Genomic DNA, 19,267 nt, shown 5'->3' on the forward strand with positions numbered 1-19,267 from the left:
AAAAACAACAAGAAATACGCTATTTAAATTATTATTTAAAAATTTTATTAAATTTACAAATATTTGAAATATTATATATTATTGCCTCTTATATATTGTTTCGAGAACATTTTTTTTAATAAATCTATGAACAGCCTGCCTAAAATGTTAATTAATAAATTGGTTTTAAAAAATAATTAATAAGCCGAGGGGTATTAATGTAATCTGGGAAACGCGAGGCATTCTTATTTAAACCTTGCATCGTTGGCGTCTCGAATCCACGCGCCGGGGGACCCTTTTTCCTCACGAGGCAAGCATACATAAAGCAAACCTTGCTTCTCTCTCCATATTCAAAATCGTCTCATCTGCAGCTTCGCTTCGGTTTTCAAGCTTCATCCATGGCGTCTGAGTTGATTTTCCGAGGCCACGAGCCACATCCCACGAGCGACGCCTACTCTCCGAAGCCGCCGAAGCCCTGGCTTACTGTAACCAGGCCAATTCGCTACGTGTTGCGCGAGCAACGCTTGCTGTTCGTCTTCGTCGGCATGGCCATCGCCGCTCTGGTATTCACCTTCTTCCCTCACTCCAATCCCCGCGCGCCGATCCCGTACGAACTCATTTCGTCCGAGTTGACTCTGCCTCAGCCGCACCGAGTCATGTACCATAACGGCCACCTCGCAACTGGATTCGGAATCAACTCGGTGGGGAAAATCCCTCTGGGATTGAAGCGAAAGGGGCTGCGGATCGTGGTCACGGGTGGGGCCGGGTTTGTTGGGAGTCATTTGGTCGACCGGCTTATGAGCAGAGGCGACAGCGTGATCGTGGTGGATAATTTCTTCACAGGGAGGAAAGAGAACGTGATGCACCATTTCCGGAATCCCAGATTCGAGCTCATCCGACACGACGTCGTCGAGCCGCTGTTGTTGGAAGTGGATCAGATCTATCACCTCGCATGCCCCGCGTCGCCGGTTCACTACAAGCACAACCCAGTGAAAACTATCATATCCTTTACTCCAGATTATTCTCTTCCTCTGTTTTCATCTTATGAACTACTAATCAATGCAGTTTTTTCTCCAAAATCGTTAATGGGATCCTTGACTTTGGGTAGCTCACAAGACGAACGTGGTGGGCACGTTGAACATGCTCGGGCTAGCCAAGCGAGTGGGCGCTCGGTTTCTGCTGACGAGCACCAGTGAGGTGTACGGTGATCCGCTGCAACACCCACAAGTCGAAACCTACTGGGGCAACGTCAATCCAATTGGTCGGTTTCAATTTTGTATTTATTATGTCATTGATTTCGATTATTTTTTTTTTATCGGGAAATCTCGAGATCTAAAAATCCGAACAACTTTCGTAGCATCCAAATCTTCGTGTTCTGCTAATTGCCATTTGATTTTCATTTACTAAAAATATTCTTGGAGTGGTGCATGAATCATGGGGAACTGGGTTGTTTGGTGCTCCCAGTGGGACCTAACCAGATTGGGGTGTTTGGTTTTGGGACAGGTGTCCGAAGCTGCTACGATGAAGGAAAGAGAACTGCGGAAACGTTGACCATGGACTATCACCGGGGTGCTGAAGTTGAGGTATTCTTTATTTTATTTATTTTTAATCTTTGTTTTCAGTAATAACAAGCTTTCAATGCTGTGAGTAAGTGGGAAATTCTACCTTACATCGAAGGAAATATTTTTTTAGTGTATTTTTTTTAAATTTTTATGCTAATATTACGTTACCAGATGTTTGCGCAAACAACTAATTGAAAAAAAAAACATGTTTTTTAACGCGATGTTCACGCGAATAACTGAAAAAATTGGGATGAAGAACACCCGATGTAAAATAAAATGTGCTGAGAAGGAGTTCGATGTAACACGATTTATAAAAAATATTATTTTTATATAAAAAATTATTAATTTTCATTATAAATAAGTCAACACCACACAATAATATGTTATGGAGTTAGGGGCTAAGAGTGGGTTTTAGCCTTTTAGGTGCGGTAACAGGTTTTATGAGAGATCTATTAAATTATCGATTATAATTAGAAAATATTTAAAAATTATATTAATTGACAAATATATTAAATGTTTAAAAAAATGGTAAGATAAATATTTTTCTTTAATTGTTGTCGACAGGTGAGGATTGCTAGGATTTTCAACACATATGGCCCTCGAATGTGCATTGATGATGGTCGTGTTGTAAGCAACTTTGTTGCTCAGGTAATTAAATTTATTTTTCCGGAACAATATATATGTATATATATTATGTAATTATTTTATTTAATAGAAGTTATAAATTATAATACGATTATGATCTCGCAGGCTTTGAGGAAGGAACCTTTAACTGTTTACGGTGATGGGAAGCAAACCAGAAGTTTTCAGTATGTCTCCGATTTGGTAAGTAAAAAAAAAAATTGATCTTGTCAGTTATTATACATGGGTTTATTTAATGACGATAAGGGTTTTTTCCTAAAAATTATATGATTAAATTAAGCTTGTGATTTAAAATTATAGAATTTTTCTCCTCAAAATTTTTTTTTAAGAAGTTTAAACAACTATTTATTGGTTTTAATTTTTACATCAGACGTTTTGTACTCTTGTTGACTTTCCATGAGGGGCGTGAAAGCAATTTGCCCTAATTTGTTTATTGTTTTACGACCATCGTTCGATTTTTCAACGTTCTTAACAGCTTACAGCTACTTGAAATTGAATTTGGAACGTGGAAATTGGAACATTTTAATTTAATTAATGGGTTGATTTGATAGCATCTTGTTTTGTTTTCAAGTCAGCAGTCCAAATGCAAAGATGTGACTTTGCCATCTTTCCATCTTCAAATGTGAATCGTTCATGCTTTGAATAGTCATTAATTTTTTTAACGTTTTTTTTTGGTAATATAGAGAAAATAGTCATTTATTCTGTGAACCATTTATTCTATACTTTTGACTACTCAATCATGCAATAAATCTAAAAATTGTGGACTCCACCTGATTGGAAAATGATCGTTTACACGCATTTTCATTGTTTTTGATAATCTTTCACCAAGTGTCCTTTTTTCTCTCTCTTTTTATTGAAATAATTATTTTATGTTAATATATAAATCATTAAACCATAAGGTGGAAGGGTTAATACGATTGATGGAGGGTGAGCATGTTGGACCCTTCAATCTTGGTAACCCAGGTGAATTCACCATGCTTGAACTTGCCAAGGTACGATCATTTGCTTTTATCCAGTAAAACTTCGTGCCAACATTTCGACCGAACCCTTTCGACACAGCGATTGACACAACACGAATTTATATGACACATATATAAGATGAAATTTATCTCTTGGACGCAGGTGGTTCAAGATACCATTGATTCAAGTGCAAAGATAGAATTCAAGCCCAACACAGAAGACGATCCTCACAAGAGGAAACCCGACATTACCAAGGCAAAAGAGCAGCTCGGATGGGAGCCTAAAGTGCCGTTGCGTGAGGGATTACCCATGATGGTTTCGGACTTCAGGCAGCGTATATTCGGTGACCACGGAGAATATGGAGGAAGAATAATCAGAGACAACAAAGAAAATATTGGAGGAAGAATCTCTGGGGAACAGAGAGAAAATTCTGGTTCCTAATGAATCTCATGTCAAATTTACTTATAGCATTTTTCATCTCCTTAATTACAGTGTAAAAGATAGAGTTTTCTGTTAAAACTTTGGGATAGTTTTGATTATTGGTGATCTTCAAACGAAGTTACAGAAAGAAGCATGAAGAACGAGCCCACAATTCTTGCTTTTTAGGTAGTTCACGGAGGTTCTTCTAGGTGATCATCTTCATTAATCCCAGCCATTTTCGTTTTCATTCGACAATCTTATGATCAAAATAATGAACATAACTAACGACTGTAAGGGAGAGCCCAAACAACAAATTAATGTTAGGTCGGGTCTCAACAAATTCACAAAATACTTTTGGATAGGGAGCTAGCCATATGCTACTAAAAGGTTGGTGAAATGTGAATTAGTTTTTCTCAAAAAAAAAAAAAAATGGGAATTAGATCCATTAAGCTGTATAAACCATCATATCTAGGTTGGTCTAGGTTTGTGAAATGTGAATTAGATTTTCTACCAAAAAAAAATGCGAATTAGATTCGTTTAGACCATTAAATCTAGGTTGGTGAAACGTGAATTAGATTGATTGAGCTGTACAAACCGAGATTCAGGCCGAATTCTAGTGACAAGAAGCTAACATGAATTTTTTTTTCAAAATAACCTTCAAACATATAAGAGAAACAAACATAAAACCGCGAAGAATAGATTTCAATTTTATGTTCAAACAAATGTCATTTTGTTAAACATTACCTATAAAAACTGCGTAGAAATAACTAAGTTGAGCCTAAAATAATTATTTTAAAAAATTGAAAATTGAGCCAAATACTATCTTTCCCGCCCTAAATGGTAGTTTGAATGAATAAAAGACATGATATGAACTTAGTTGGGTTTTTAGGATGAGTATGTCAAATTGTCGATGAACTACATCTACAATAAAAAATAATATTTTTTTATGAATCAATTCGAATAAAAAAAAATACTTCCGTGTCATTCGAACTTTTGTGATTTATAGGATAAGGATATGAAATACTAGTAGAAAGGTTTTTATTATTATTATTATTTGCAATTTTTCCAAATTTGGGACTCCAGGAAGTTGGCCTCCAGTGATTGGGCCAAATGGACAATAAATTGGGGCCCTTGAATTTGGGTCTGCTTACTAAGAAGCCCACTGATGCGTGATTAGGGTTGCTGGTTCTTAAAACCCTAGTTTTCATTCTTTCTGTATCTCAGTATTCAACATCTCACATCGTCGGCCGTCGAATCCGGTATGATGCTTCTGCCGATACCATTTGTAGTCTCTTTTCATCTCATTTTCACAGATTCTAATACTGTTTGCTGGAAAATCTTGCAGGGAAGACAAGGCGAATATGAGCAGAGGCGCGGCTGCTGCGGGGCCGAAAGGCGGGAAGAAGAAGGTGACGAGCTATGTGATCGACTGCTCGAAGCCTGTGGATGATAATATTATGGAGATTGCAACGCTCGAGAAGTTTCTCCAGGATAGGATCAAGGTCGGGGGCAAAACTGGCGCTCTTGGTGACTCTGTCACTGTTACCCGTGAGAAGGGCAAGATCACCGTCACAGCCGACAGTTCCTTCTCTAAAAGGTGAGTTCGTTTGTAGTTGTGAATTTCGTGGTGTGTACCGTCTTAGGATAGTATTAGTGAATTAATGGAATGAATTGGGCAAACCAAGATTTAATTTTTTGTTTGTGGATTGCATATGAACTAGAAGTTCGCCGTTAATCTGGAGCAGAGTACATGTATATGCATGTTTTAACTACGTTTAACTATCTTGAGAAGGTGGAACTAGACTGTTCCTTGTGAAACACCAACCGAAGCATTTGCAACAGTAATTGAGCAGAAATTTTAAGCTAAATGCCTAAATCATTGTGCATCCGACACAGACAATTGATGTTTATTTGGCCATGAATTATGATTTTGTGATTTTGCATTTCTGATTTGTCCTTTTGAGTCATGTTTGGAACTTGCTTCATATTGGGTTGTTGCTACTTGCTCGACAGGTACCTCAAGTATTTGACAAAGAAGTACTTGAAGAAGTACGGTGTTCGAGATTGGCTTCGGGTGATAGCTTCCAACAAAGAAAGAAATGTTTATGAATTGCGCTACTTCAACATCGCCGAACAAGAGGGGGATGAAGAAGATTAAAGATATGTCTGCTCAATTATTTGGCTTTGTTGAATTACTTTTGAATCAAATCTATTGACTTTAGGCTCAATGTATTATGAACTTGCAATTTTGGTGACTATTGTTTCATGAGATTGGTACATTATCAAATTCCTCTTATACTTTATATCTGATAATTGATATGCTCTTGGCATCTTAGCTTTATTTTCCGGATGGTTCTTGAATTTTCTTATGATTGTTTTTTTGTGTCATTATACTCTTTGTAAAACACTTGGCACAAGTCATCGGCTCTCCAGTATCGGTATATGAAGTTGATTCAAATCAAAATTTTGCACTTTTTGGTAGAGAATACTGATTACCTTGCTCGGTTTAGATAGGGACAGTCGCCACCGGATGAAAGCATTTTCTCTTTTCATATGCAGTTTATGTGAAATGTTTGTGCTATATATAAGTAATTCGGTGCACTGCTTGTATTGGACTTCTCGAAAGTCGAAACTGTGTTTCGGTCTTATTTGGGCTTAAGTTGGGCCAAAACTTTGTACGGGCCTATCCCAAACTACGGCCCAGTATGACCTGGTGAATGTTGCTATGTTAGCCATGGAATTGTCCATTATCTTTGTGTGGTATATGAGGATCGGATACCAAAGAAAGTGATTCGTTGGGTTGTGGGGATTATGGTGTGATTGACATTTGTGTAGTGTTTGGGAGTACTTTCAGGAAATGCTTGTCAGCTTTTTTTTTTTTATAAAATATGGTTTTGGTTTTGGTTTTGGGGATTATGGTGTGATTGACATTTCGGTAGTGTTTGAGAAATATTTTAGAAAACACTTGTTTTTCTTATTCTCTTTTGAAATCAAATCATTCCTTTCGCGTTAGATACCATGCAACAACGAACTCCTTTGATATATATGAGAACCACTGATCCAAAAGTTATTAGGGTTCGTTTGGAGTTAGTGATAAGATAAATACTATAGATATAAATAATATATTGTAATACAAAATAAATAAGAAATGATAGTTAATATAAGATTTGATTTGATTGATAGATTATAGATTGTTTGATTTGATTGATTATATTTTATATAAAAATAATAAATTACCATTTTATTTTTTTAATAATTAATAAAATATGAATAATATTATTAATAAAGAGTAATATAGTAATTTAAATGTAATGATTTGATTGATGTAAGATAATTAATTAATGATTTGATTATTGTGAGATAAATAACTTAAAGATGAATAAATAATATGGCAAAAAAATATGAGACTGGATAAGATAATTTATATTTACATTAGTAATATGCCAAATCAAACGGACTTTTACCTTACTAAATATGTTACTGGTAAGTTCGACCCTACCCCATAGGTTTTTTTGCAAGAAAAGAAAACACACAACCATCAAACAAATGTTGACTTGCAACTATTTCAATCCTTCCACCAACAAATTTTTTTTTTCGCAAGAATGAAATCACGCACGATTTATATCAAACAAAATATTGGCTTACATTTATTACACGTTTTCTGGAGCCCTTTCAGAGATGGATGGAATTATGGCCAATTGAATCGTAAATGGCATGATGTTAGAGTCATATGTTTCTTGCTTGCATCGTCGTCATTATCATATACTATTAATAAAGGGGAGAGCCTAATAATAACTACATTTGGTGAAGCTTTTTATAATATTTCAAATATATCCTTAATTTGTTGTGGTTTTTGTTTTTTTAATTCAAATTTGATTTACTTTTTTAATTTATTTATTTAAACTTTATTTTTTTTTAGTGAAAGAATGTTTTAATTTGTTCCGTCACAATTATAAATAATTCAACATTATATAATCATATTTATTTATTAAAAAAAAATCGTTCATTTTTTATATTTTGTATACACGCATTGCATGTGCCTTATACACATTACGTTAGCCCCGACAATGGGGGGCCCTTAAATATTAGTGGCCTGAAACAAGTGATGGCTTACGAGGTATCTTGGAAAATTCGACATTATCATAATTTTGTCGTGCGTCTATTTTCAGTTGTGTAGAGTGTTGGGAGAGTTTTCAATATTATGTTCCACCTATTTATTTATTTTGTTAGGCAGGGGGACTTTAATCCGAACAAAGAATTTTGACAAATGTGGAGTGTTGAATAAATATTATATGTAATTTATTTATAAAAATTTGAAAATAATTCTCCTATCCTAGATTTTGAAAATTTGTCACATTTTATGTACATTTTCTAAACCTTTGTTGGTGGAACGATTGAAATAGTTTGAAGTCAATATTTGTTTGATGGAGTATTTTATGTAATTTATTTATTAAAATTTGAAATTAGTTCTCCTATCCTATAGAGTTTGATGGAGCAAAAGTATGAAGTGCTTGGAAATAAGTTTAAAATTAACATTAACTAAAAGTCTTGAGTGTTTGAAGAAAATTGATTTTATACTTAATTTTTAGTAAAATAACAAGTACAAATATCACAAATTTGCAAGTAATCAAATCGCTTGGTTATCGATACAGTAACAATTCTCTCACTATACATAAAATATTATGTGTATGTTAGATATAGACAAAAACTCCTATAAGACGGTCTCAATGATTATTTTTTTGAAACGGGTTTTTTATATGAGTTATTCATTAAAAATATTACATTTTATGCCAAAAATATTACTTATTATTATAAATATGTATATGATTGATCCGTCTAAGGGATGAGACCGTCTCACATGAGTGTTACTTATATAGAAATTGGTTAATTATGTTTATCTTTTTTGAGGTTTATCATAATTACAAAAAACCCCAACTAAATGTGAAAATAACAATTACCTCTTTAACATTTCTATATATCTAAGAATGTTTATCTTTTTTTGAGGTTTATCATAATTACAAAAAACCCCAACTAAATGTGAAAATAACAATTACCTCTTTAACATTTCTATATATCTAACATATTACCCCTCCACTAAAAATATTAATAGAAAAAGTTTTGTACTTGAGTATTTGGGAATTTTTTTAGTTGGCTTGTAAACTTTGTAATGAAGGATATCTCTCAATAAAGTTACAAGTTTTACGTCAAAAAAAATATATTTATACAACTTGTAAATTTTAATGTTTCCATTATTATTTTCTTGAGAAGTTTTCATAATTTTATGTAAGAGAATAATGAAAATTTTTGAAAGATTAAAATATTTTTATTTTTTAGAAAACACATAACTATTCTTTTCTAATTTTATATTTATTATTTGAAAAGCCCGACTTTTTGATTTGGCTCGAATCCTCGCAGGTCTTTAAATAGGCTTCTGCATCTCCCCCTGAATACTGTCCCCGCTATTCGCAATTTTCAATCCAATGCTGGTGAGTTTTCGGTTCCTCTATTTCTCTACGAGGATCTACGGTATGAACTCGTTCATTGAAAAGCGAGCTAGAAGTTAGGAGAATGTTGTTTTCACTTGATGATTGGGCTCCAACATGTGTTTTTGCTTTTGTTTTGATGGGATTAATTTCACTTTTTGACTTGTTTTTTGATTGGATTGGAATAACCGGAGTGGTTCTCTGACAGGGGAGAGTTTCATTGTTATATATGTAAAATAAAAGTAGTGTCTCTTAGTCGTGGGGCCTTGAATAATGGTTGCCTTGCGTATTTGATCTCATGTTTTATTTTAGTTTGTAAATTTTCGATTTAATATGCATGACTCTGAAAAAGCGCGCTATCCCATTTTGCATGAGGCATTAGTTCGAGTAGAAATAGCTCTCAAACAATCGAGTTACCTTATTTTGGGGGAATTTTATCAGATTCAACTATGAGTATACTGCAAGTTGAAGTTTGTGCATTACGATCATTTGCATAATTGGTGCTTTCGTGTTTGCCTTTAGTTGCCCGTGTAATCTTCTTTGATGTGTAACAGGTGTGCTGTTTGTTAGGCAGGATTGTCGACTCTTCTTGGTTGAGTGTGAAATATTAATTCCATTATTTAGATGGCCAATCTTAACAACACTTCTGAGAATGCACATGGAGGCTCTAATATCACCGGGCAAGAGAGATGTGCGTTCTATTTTCTTTTCCATGGTGAAACTAAGCTCAGCAATGGTTTTAGGGGATTCTTGTATTTCGCCGCTCTTGCCTACTGTTTCATCGGATTAACAGCCATAACAGGCCGCTTTTTCCGGTCTATGGAAAATGTTGTCAAGCACACTCGAGAAGTGGAAGAGATAGATCCTTCCACAAATGTTAAAGTCGTCAAACACAAAAAGGTTTGGAATTACGCCATAGCTGACATAGCTCTGCTGGCATTTGGAACTAGCTTCCCCCAGATTTCTTTGGCCACCATTGATGCAATAAGAAATATTGGAAACTTGTATGCTGGAGGTTTGTCAATTTATTGAGACGTAGACTTTTTGAAAATTCATCATTGGGACTGATTCACCATAGTTTTACCTGTGGAAAGTTGAAACACTTTTTCCCCTTTGAAAATGGTGCTTCATTTTAACATTTTCTTTGACAGGTATTAATCATGTGTACTCTCGTAACACGAAATCTCTGATCTTTCTATTCCTTGTTAAATTTACCTCTGATTTATTACTTAATTCTTTATCTCAAAATTTAGGTACCAATTTCAGTTTCTTTAATGGATGCCCAATTTAGAAATGTCTCACAAACTTTACTAAAGATAGATGTTATTATTAACATGATTTTCACCATGGTCATGTTAGCTGTTGTTTTAGTTTTTAGTTCTTACCACTCGGAAGCTACAAGGAAAGAATTTCTATGTATTAGTGAAAATATTAAGGTGATGCAAATCAGATTGTGATATTTGGAATAATAATCCAATGATGGATTAGGAGACATCAAGAAAAATATTTTAAATATCAGGAGATAGTACTGCAAGTTGTTATGTATTGAATCTCTTTTCCCTTTCTTTTTATGTGTTTAACTATCCAAGAGTTGCCTGAATAGAATAATTTCAACTGTTACTCATTGTTTTGTTATCAATTTGATTAACAGGCTTAGGTCCTGGAACGCTAATTGGTTCTGCCGCTTTTGATTTATTTCCAATTCATGCTGTTTGCGTTGTGGTTCCTAAAGCTGGAGAACTTAAAAAGATATCAGATATTGGTGTTTGGCTTGTGGAGCTCATTTGGTCTTTCTGGGCTTACGTTTGGCTATACCTGATTTTAAAGGTCATGCTTTCTTCTCAAATTAAGTTGACTCATCGAGCTTGAAACAGTAGATTAAAATTTTTTTGGTTGTGTGATTTATTATAATAGAATATAGATTGTTGGGAAAAAAACAAAAAATGAATTCCAAGTGCTTGTTCATGTTTTGCCAAACTTTAAGAGGACCTGTTGGTTCGTATAATCTAATACAGGGACAAAATTTGTAACTTATGTAGTATTTGTTGTAGGAGAGAAGTGTAAATTAAATATCAATCTGGCTGAGGTGAGGAAAAACCTATCCTTAAAGTGTATTTTCCCTCTATCTGAACTCAGCGTGTTCTCTTTACCAAGCATGTTGCTTTTGGCGAGATCTGGAGGTATCACCTTCTGGTAGAAAGTTTGTTGTTTGATCATGAAGGAGGCATAAAATTTGGCTGCTTTACGAATTTGGAATTTGAAGAAATGGAATGAACATGTTAATTCTGAGATGGTATACTCAAGTGAGAGAATTGAAGCATTTGATTTAGGAAGAAGAACAAATGTGAATGTCTTGTATGCATATCATTTTATGAAAATTCGTTTGGAAACCAGAAGTTTATAATTTAATGGATGTTTCCATGGTCGTGCTCACTAGGTGTTTGCTCATTTCAACTTGGCCCAGCGAATCTTTCTTTTCTGGTTATAAACCTCTGGACCTTTCATTTTGGTCACCTTGTTCACCATAGCGCTCAAATTTCTGTTTTGGGGGATGACAAAATCAGAGGGGAAAAACAAAAGAATTTCAACGCAGTTGATATTACTATGGACAATGCTATCCTCTTTTACTCATAACTTTAAAGGCATTAACATTTTATCAATCATGTTGATTGTTTTCTAAATAAGCAATGTATTGAAGTGTCAAATACTTAAAACTTTTCAGGTGTGGACACCAAATGTGATTACTCTTTTTGAAGCTTCATTGACAGTACTGCAGTATGGGCTACTGCTTACTCATGCCTATGCTCAAGACAAGCGATGGAAATACTTTTCTTTGCCAATGTAGGTCCTTGAATTCTGTAGCTTAGAGATTCAGTTTGTTGCAAGAAAAATAATAATAACTGTTCTTACATCACTATTGTTAACCAGTAAAAGAACTGAGAGGCCGGAAGACTGGGTGCCACCTGAAGAATCTACATACAATGATGTCTGCCAGCCTCGTGAAAAGTACCTGGAAATACTTGAAGATGGTGAGAACAGGAACAGGACCATCGTTGATATTTTCTCTATCCATGATGATAACAATGGTAATTTTTTTTTCTTTTGTCTTCTGTTTTATATTTTTCTGGTTAAAGTTCTTTGAAAGTATATATTTTACTCAAAGTAAATTGATACCAAAATTTTATTATTCACATTGTTGTTGAATTATGGGCTCTCATCTTTCTGCATTTTCATTTTACCTTTCACGCTTTAGCAAATTAAAAATCCAATAATATGGTCTTTGCCAGATTACCGAATGAGGTTTTTACCTTCGATAAATTAAAATTCCAATACTTTGGTCGTTGCCAGATTACTAAATGAGGGTTTTACCTTCAATATATTCCAAAATTTCTTGCAGCAGGATGGATTGGCTAATTGATATCATCACTACATTGAAACCAATGCCTAACTGGGAAATTCTAGTATAGGATTAAAGCTTCAAAGAGCACACATGTAATGATGTAAATCACGCCCTCATGTTTGATTCGAAAGTGGAATGGAACACTGAGCGCAGGATCTGATCAGATTGGGAAAAATAATATGTGATGCAGTTGAAAACCAGTACATTAAATAGAATTTACTTTGATTTGAATATTTGAGAAGAACACTACTGAAGGCATAGAAAAGGGTTGTACTCTGACCTAAGTTGTTGAGACGTGTATTTAGTGCCACCTTTTGCTTCTATGCATATAGTTTCTTAAGAGAATTCTTTTCTACTCTTTACTCCAAGATACTATAAAACTTGGTGTGAAGGAAGCTCACACCATTGCAGTGTTAGGTTTGTTTTCAACAACAAGAAAAGATGGTTTCTCTGTTGTTTATCTGTATGCTGTCAAAGATGCTGAAGAAAATCGGTTTATAATTTTTTAGGATGAGCCATTTTCTGCATCCTATTCATTCTAATGCTTGCTTTGCAAAGAATAGCCTGCAGATCATGGTTTTAAACCTTGATTTATACTGATGTTGCTGAATCCTCTTCAGAGCAATCCCATGAGATGATTTCTGAAAAGAATGACTTGTTTGCCATCTGGAAGGAGCAGTTTGTTGATGCACTCAAGGTACCATGTTCTAGCTTTACCATGCTGGCACATATATTTTTTTCATTTTATTTATTCTAGGTGTGGGAGCTATTTTATGGTAATGCTATCCATTACCATATACACTTCAATTTGCTGAATAATATCTTTTCCTCAACAGTTGGAGAGCCCAGAATCTAGAAAATTGAGTAACACGTGGGTAAGGCTAGCAAAGGGTTTTTGGATGCTACTATGTTCACCATGGAAATTATTGTTCGCATTTGTACCTCCTCATCAAATTGCCCATGGATGGATTGCCTTCATTTTCTCTCTAGCTTTTATCAGTGGGATAGCTTACATTGTAACCAAATTTACAGATCTAATCAGCTGTGTCACAGGTTCATATTAACTTGTTATCTTGTCTGCTACTGTAACTGTTGTTTCAGTATCTGTGTCATGTTGCATCTTATCCATGACATCATATGTGATAACAAATGTAGGTATTGATCCTTACGTCATAGCATTCACAGCATTGGCAGCCGGAACCTCGTGGCCAGATTTAGTGGCAAGCAAGATTGCAGCAGAACGACAGCTAACAGCTGACTCTGCAATAGCTAACATCACTTGCAGGTTCTTTAGATACTCCATTGTATCATCAAGTTTCATGTTAAAAATATCGAGCCTCTAAATCAATCTTCGATTTTTAACCTGTTTCCCGACTACTGTCTTCTTCATAATTTATCCGGAACATTGATAGTTGGCCTATTTATTCTCAAATACCATTTCCCTTGAATAAGCCATTTCATTGTGTAGCCAACGCCCTTGCATTCTCTTATTCGATGTAGTTAGTAAGAGCTGGTTATGTGTGTAATTCAAAGATTTTAAATCATAACAGTGACCTCGTTGATGGAAGTTTAATAACAAAATATTTCATGATCTATAACTTATCAAGTGTTTGTCTTATGTATTTTCATACAGCAACTCGGTGAACATTTATGTTGGCATCGGTGTGCCATGGCTCATCAACACAATGTACAACTACTTCGCGTACAAGGAGCCATTGCGGATAGAGAATGCCGGGGGGCTTAGCTTCTCTTTGCTGATGTTCTTCGCTACATCCGTGGGATGCATTGTAGTTTTGATATATAGGCGTCTTACTTTGGGCGCTGAGCTTGGAGGTCCAAGGCTTTGGGCATGGATCACTAGCGTTTATTTTATAGTGCTTTGGCTTATATTTGTTGTGTTATCATCTTTAAGAGTTTCAGGAGTGATCTAAGTTTATTTATGCTTGTCCAAGGCCTAAACTAGTTCCGTGTATAATATTCTATATATATATATATATATATATTATCACTTTCGTTTATTTTATAGTGCTTTAGATTCACGAATTTATTTTACGTGTCCTTGATATTTTATCCTTTTTTTTTTCTTAAATCTAACAAAATTTTGTTCTTATATCGAACATTGAAGGGATATAATTTTTTTAATAAAGAAAAATAAATAAATAACAAAAATCAATAAGTATCCCTACAATGTACACATTATTACACAATTACTATTTAAAAAATTATAGTAGAAATTAAATTTTTTAAAGATAAAGCCGAAATTAAAAAATATTGTCTCATCTTATTTTTTCGCACCACTCCATTCAAATCGAATCATTAATCATTCCTGGTGAATTTTTGTGCGTATGAGTGCGTGTTGGTGTGATTCAGCTCTGGAATCAAATTTTTTGTGTGTGACAAAGCCGTAGTTTAGAGCTTGTTTCGATTCACAGGCTTATTGTTGATGCTTCGTATTAGAAATGACTTGTTTTTTCAATGACAGATGCACATTATTCATGTCGTTTACTTGTTCTGGACTGAATTGATTGTATCGTGGTTTACTTTTTTGTCTGAGGTTGTTTAATTTATTTTAAAAAAATTGAAATGCAGTAGTTGTCATTCAATATTTCAGGAATGAAACAAAACATATATTGCATATTAAATAATTTATTTCTCTACTATAAAAGAATAAATGATGGGCAAAGTTTTTATTGTGTATTTACTATATTGCCCAAAAACTATGAATTATGTGTATTAATTCAAAAAGGGTTGACCCCGAAGGGGACCCATCCCACATGAGTCAGAGGTCCATTGGCTCATGCGGGGGTTAAATCGAGGGATGTGCACGAGTAGGCAGGGACCTGAGGGAGGGAACAACATGGTCCAATCCCCAGAGCATACCCCCAAATATTTCATTGAGGAATATGCTCCAAACGAGGATCGAACCCGCAACGCTGGGGAATTTCTTCTCACGTCACCTCAGGCCTTACCAACTCGCTTATGCCTCTGTGGGCAATTATGTGTATTAATTGCATGAGCATTGTGTGAAAAATGGTGTAAAAATTAGGATCAAATTTGGGATATTAAAATTGTGGAGAATCAATGTGCTGCTTATTCATTAAAGTGGTGCATTATTTTTATTGTGTATTTACTATATTGCCCAAAAACTATGAATTATGTGTATTAATTGCATGGCATTGTGTGGAAAAATGGTGTAAAAATTAGGGTCAAATTTGGGATATTAAAATTGTGGAGAATCAATGTGTTGCTTATTCATTAAAGTGGTGCATTTATTTTTTTGAATCATTGAATACAACATTATATTTTAATTGATTTTCATCATATTCCTAAAGTTATTATATAGAAAACATGAGAAAAAAAAATTATTTCTGAATTTTTTAAGTGAATCATTCTTATTTTAATACCAGGAGACACAATTTTAAAGTTTAGAATTCTTCAAAAATAAAAAAAAAATATTTCATTTACTTATGAAGACTATTAAATAAATGATAAAAACTTATTTTTTTGACAAGGATAAAAACTTATTTTAATACTGCTATAGGATTTTATTTTGAATTAAATAATTAGAATAAGAATTTTAATTGGTTATTTATTTAGGATTTATTTTTTGAAAAAAAAAATTATTTTTGAATTTTATAAGTGAATCATTCTTATTTTAATACCAAGAGACACAATTTGAAAGTTTAGACTTTTTAAAAATAAAAAAAATATTTTATTTACTTATGAGGACTATTAAATAAATGATAAAAACTTATTTTTTGACAAGGATAAAAACTTATTTTAATACTGCAATAGGATTTTATTTTGAATTAAATAATTAGAATAAGAATTTTATTTGGTTATTTCTTTAGGATTTATTTTTTGAGAAACATATTTTTATAATTTAACAATTCATTTTAAAAAAATTTATTGAATGAGAGTTAAAACACGGATGAAATGATAAAAATTAAAAGTTAAATATTTATTAATTTCATGATTATATTTTTGTTATTTTTTACTGGATTGAGGATAGTTTGAAATATAAATGTAAATGTAAGATATTAATTGAGGCATAAAAAGGAAGAAAAAAAATGTGATTTATGCCTTTATGACTTACTTATATACTACATTGATTTGATTAACAATTAAAAAATAAAATTGATTATTTATTAATTGAAAATTAAATGAAAGCCAACATATGTAACTGACAAGTTGCAATTGCGATAAAATTGTAATTAGTAAAAATATTTTTGATCGTGTGCATGCAAATTAGAACAAATTTTATATAAAAATATTTTTTGATTGTGTGAATGAAATATTAGATCAATTATATGAGTAATTAATTAAAATATGAATTATCGAATTTTGATATAATGGGCAACCACCATGAACACCTACATGACAACAACTGACGTGACAATCATTAATTATATATACAATGTTATTTTTAAATTATTAAATGCTAAAAACAAATAGAAAAATGCTATTTTAAAATAATAATAATAACAATAAACATAAAACAAATTTAGAAGAAATGATATTTTAATATTAAAACCAATTATCAATAAAACAAATATATATTGTTTACATTTATTTAATTTGGTTTACCCTTAAAACAAATCTGAATTTCAGAGCCTACAACAAATAACTATTATCTATTACCTATTATCTATTATCTATTACCTATCTAAAAGTGTAAATAAAAGAGTAAAATTTTACAATTGTGAAATAACAATTTTGCATTTTTATTCTACACTTTATGTAAGATCATATAAAAATATGTAGAGATATTAAAATAAAAGTAAAATTTTAGTTCCCAAAAAAAATCAAATTTTAGTTAGGATATAAATGTAAATATATATTTCAATTATATATATATAATAATAATAATAATAATAATAATAATAATAATAATAATAATAATAATAATAATAATAATACTAATACTAATAATAATAATAATAATATTAATAATAATAATAAATGGCTTTAATTGAATTGCAATTAATGTATTCGTTAATTGCATATTAACTAAATATTTGCATATTGTTTACATTCATTTAATTTGGTTTATCTCTTAAAACAAATCTGAATTTTTAAGAGCATAAAAAACAAATATCACTAATTTCATCTTTTAAATAGTTTATAAAATTAAAAAAAAATTGTTACATATGTATTTGCACTTTAATTTCATTTATAGTACTAATATAATATTTCTAGGTTACAAAAAGTACATATATTTTTTGATTAACAATTAAAAAATGAAACTAATTATTTATTGATTAAAAATTAAATGAAAGCCAACATATGTAATTGACAAGTTGCAATTGGGATAAAATTGAAATTATTAAAAATATTTTTGACCGTGTACATGCAATATTAGATCAATTATATATAACAATATTTTTGATTGTGTTAATGAAATATTAGATCAATTATATGAGTAATTAATTAAAATATGAATTATAAAGTTTTGATATAATGAGCAACCACCATGAACACATACATGGTAACAGCTGACGTGTCAATCATTAATTATATATACAATGTTATTTTAAAATTATTAAATGCTAAAAACAATAAAAAAATGCTATTTTTAAATGATAATAACAATAATTATAAAACAGATTTAGAAGAAATAATATTTTAATATTAAAACCAATTATCAATAAAACTAATATCTATATTGTTTACATTCTTTTAATTTGGTTTATCCCTTAAAACAAATCTGAATTTCAAAGCCTAAAAAATGAATATCTATTACGCAATATCTATTATCTATTACTTATCTAAAAGTGTGAATAAAAGGGTATAGAAATAACAATTTTGTACTTTTATTCTACACTTTATATAAGATCATATAAAAATATGTAGAGATATAAAAGTAAAAGTCAAATTTTAATTAGGGTATAAAAGTAAATATATATTTCGATTATAATAATAACAATAATAATAATAATAATAATAATAATAATATATGAATTAATGGCTTTAATTGAATTGCAGTTAATGGATCCGTTAATTGCATATTAACTAAATATTTGCACATTGTTTATATTAAATAAATTATAAAAACTTATTTTAATAGTACTATATGATTTTATTTTGTATTAAATAATTGGAATTTGAATTTTATTTGATCATTTCTTTAGGATTTAAAATAGTGACGGAAAGCCAAGAGACACAATTTTAAAATTTAGACTTTTTCAAAAATTAAAAAAAATATTTCATTTACTTATAAGGAATATTAAATAAATTATAAAAACTTATTTTAATAGTGCTATAGGATTTTATTTTGAATTCAATAATTAGAATTATAATTTTATTTGGTTATTTCTTTAGGATTTATTTTTTGAAAAATGTATTTTTATACTTTAACAATTAATTATAGAAAAATTTATTGAAAGAGAATTAAAATACAATTGAAATAATAAAAATTAGAAGTTAAATAATTTAGTAATTTCATGATTATATTTTTGTTATTTTTTATTGAATTGAAAATAGTTTGGGATATAAATGTAAAATTGAGATATTAGTTGGATAATTGGGGCATAAAAGGAAGAAAAAAATGTGGTTTAATTTATAAATTTATGACTTCTACATTGATTTGATTAACAATTGAAAAATGAAATTGATTATTTTTTGAAGTTAGATGATAAAAATTAGAGCAATATTGTAAGTCATATTATTTGGATGTAATTGTGCCATTAATTATGTCATTAATCACCTTAAATTCATCTTTTAACATTTCTATCATCTATTTACACGTGATATGTTTAATTTTTAGTTGGTAAAAAAAAATGGACAACTTCATAATTCTTAGAAATTTTTAAAAAAATGAT

General features: G+C 31.5%; 3 protein-coding genes across 4 annotated transcripts; all 3 read left to right on the plus strand.

The window, feature by feature from the left end:
- Positions 1-268: 268 nt before the first annotated feature.
- On the plus strand, positions 269-3,748 carry LOC140886449 (UDP-glucuronic acid decarboxylase 2-like). The gene is made up of 7 exons (XM_073293024.1): positions 269-980; positions 1,093-1,240; positions 1,483-1,562; positions 2,106-2,189; positions 2,292-2,366; positions 3,083-3,175; positions 3,306-3,748. Exons 1-7 carry the CDS (start codon positions 378-380, stop codon positions 3,582-3,584), a joined length of 1,362 nt encoding a protein of 453 aa, XP_073149125.1. The 5' UTR covers positions 269-377; the 3' UTR covers positions 3,585-3,748.
- Positions 3,749-4,737: 989 nt separating this feature from the next.
- LOC140891518 (large ribosomal subunit protein eL22z-like) lies at positions 4,738-5,904 on the plus strand. The gene is made up of 3 exons (XM_073300043.1): positions 4,738-4,822; positions 4,909-5,160; positions 5,577-5,904. The coding sequence occupies exons 2-3, from the start codon at positions 4,925-4,927 to the stop codon at positions 5,719-5,721; spliced, it is 381 nt and encodes a 126-aa protein (XP_073156144.1). The 5' UTR covers positions 4,738-4,822; positions 4,909-4,924; the 3' UTR covers positions 5,722-5,904.
- A 2,696-nt stretch (positions 5,905-8,600) lies between these two features.
- On the plus strand, positions 8,601-14,464 carry LOC140887659 (magnesium/proton exchanger-like). Of its 2 annotated transcripts, XM_073295063.1 has the most exons (9): positions 8,601-9,049; positions 9,601-10,061; positions 10,698-10,873; positions 11,769-11,887; positions 11,975-12,132; positions 13,067-13,143; positions 13,283-13,499; positions 13,602-13,731; positions 14,080-14,464. In XM_073295063.1, the coding sequence occupies exons 2-9, from the start codon at positions 9,671-9,673 to the stop codon at positions 14,375-14,377; spliced, it is 1,566 nt and encodes a 521-aa protein (XP_073151164.1). In that variant the 5' UTR covers positions 8,601-9,049; positions 9,601-9,670; the 3' UTR covers positions 14,378-14,464. The 2 variants fall into 2 exon arrangements, with proteins under 2 accessions (XP_073151164.1, XP_073151163.1); XM_073295062.1 differs by lacking the exon at positions 8,601-9,049 and having other exon boundaries at positions 9,290-10,061.
- Positions 14,465-19,267: the final 4,803 nt, after the last annotated feature.

This window comes from Henckelia pumila, chromosome 3 (assembly GCF_033568475.1).
Source record: "Henckelia pumila isolate YLH828 chromosome 3, ASM3356847v2, whole genome shotgun sequence".
NCBI classification, from domain to species: domain Eukaryota; kingdom Viridiplantae; phylum Streptophyta; class Magnoliopsida; order Lamiales; family Gesneriaceae; genus Henckelia; species Henckelia pumila.

Bases quoted from the DNA above. Each gene is read 5' to 3' on its own strand.
- LOC140887659 (XM_073295063.1), top strand. From the start codon at position 9,671: ATGGCCAATCTTAACAACACTTCTGAGAATGCACATGGAGGCTCTAAT. The intron at 10,874-11,768 runs GTCATGCTTTCT...AAAACTTTTCAG, and splicing joins GGCTATACCTGATTTTAAAG to GTGTGGACACCAAATGTGAT. The intron at 13,144-13,282 runs GTACCATGTTCT...TTTCCTCAACAG, and splicing joins AGTTTGTTGATGCACTCAAG to TTGGAGAGCCCAGAATCTAG.
- LOC140886449 (XM_073293024.1), top strand. From the start codon at position 378: ATGGCGTCTGAGTTGATTTTCCGAGGCCACGAGCCACATCCCACGAGC. The intron at 2,190-2,291 runs GTAATTAAATTT...ATGATCTCGCAG, and splicing joins TAAGCAACTTTGTTGCTCAG to GCTTTGAGGAAGGAACCTTT. The intron at 2,367-3,082 runs GTAAGTAAAAAA...TTAAACCATAAG, and splicing joins TTCAGTATGTCTCCGATTTG to GTGGAAGGGTTAATACGATT.
- LOC140891518 (XM_073300043.1), top strand. From the start codon at position 4,925: ATGAGCAGAGGCGCGGCTGCTGCGGGGCCGAAAGGCGGGAAGAAGAAG. The intron at 5,161-5,576 runs GTGAGTTCGTTT...CTTGCTCGACAG, and splicing joins GACAGTTCCTTCTCTAAAAG to GTACCTCAAGTATTTGACAA.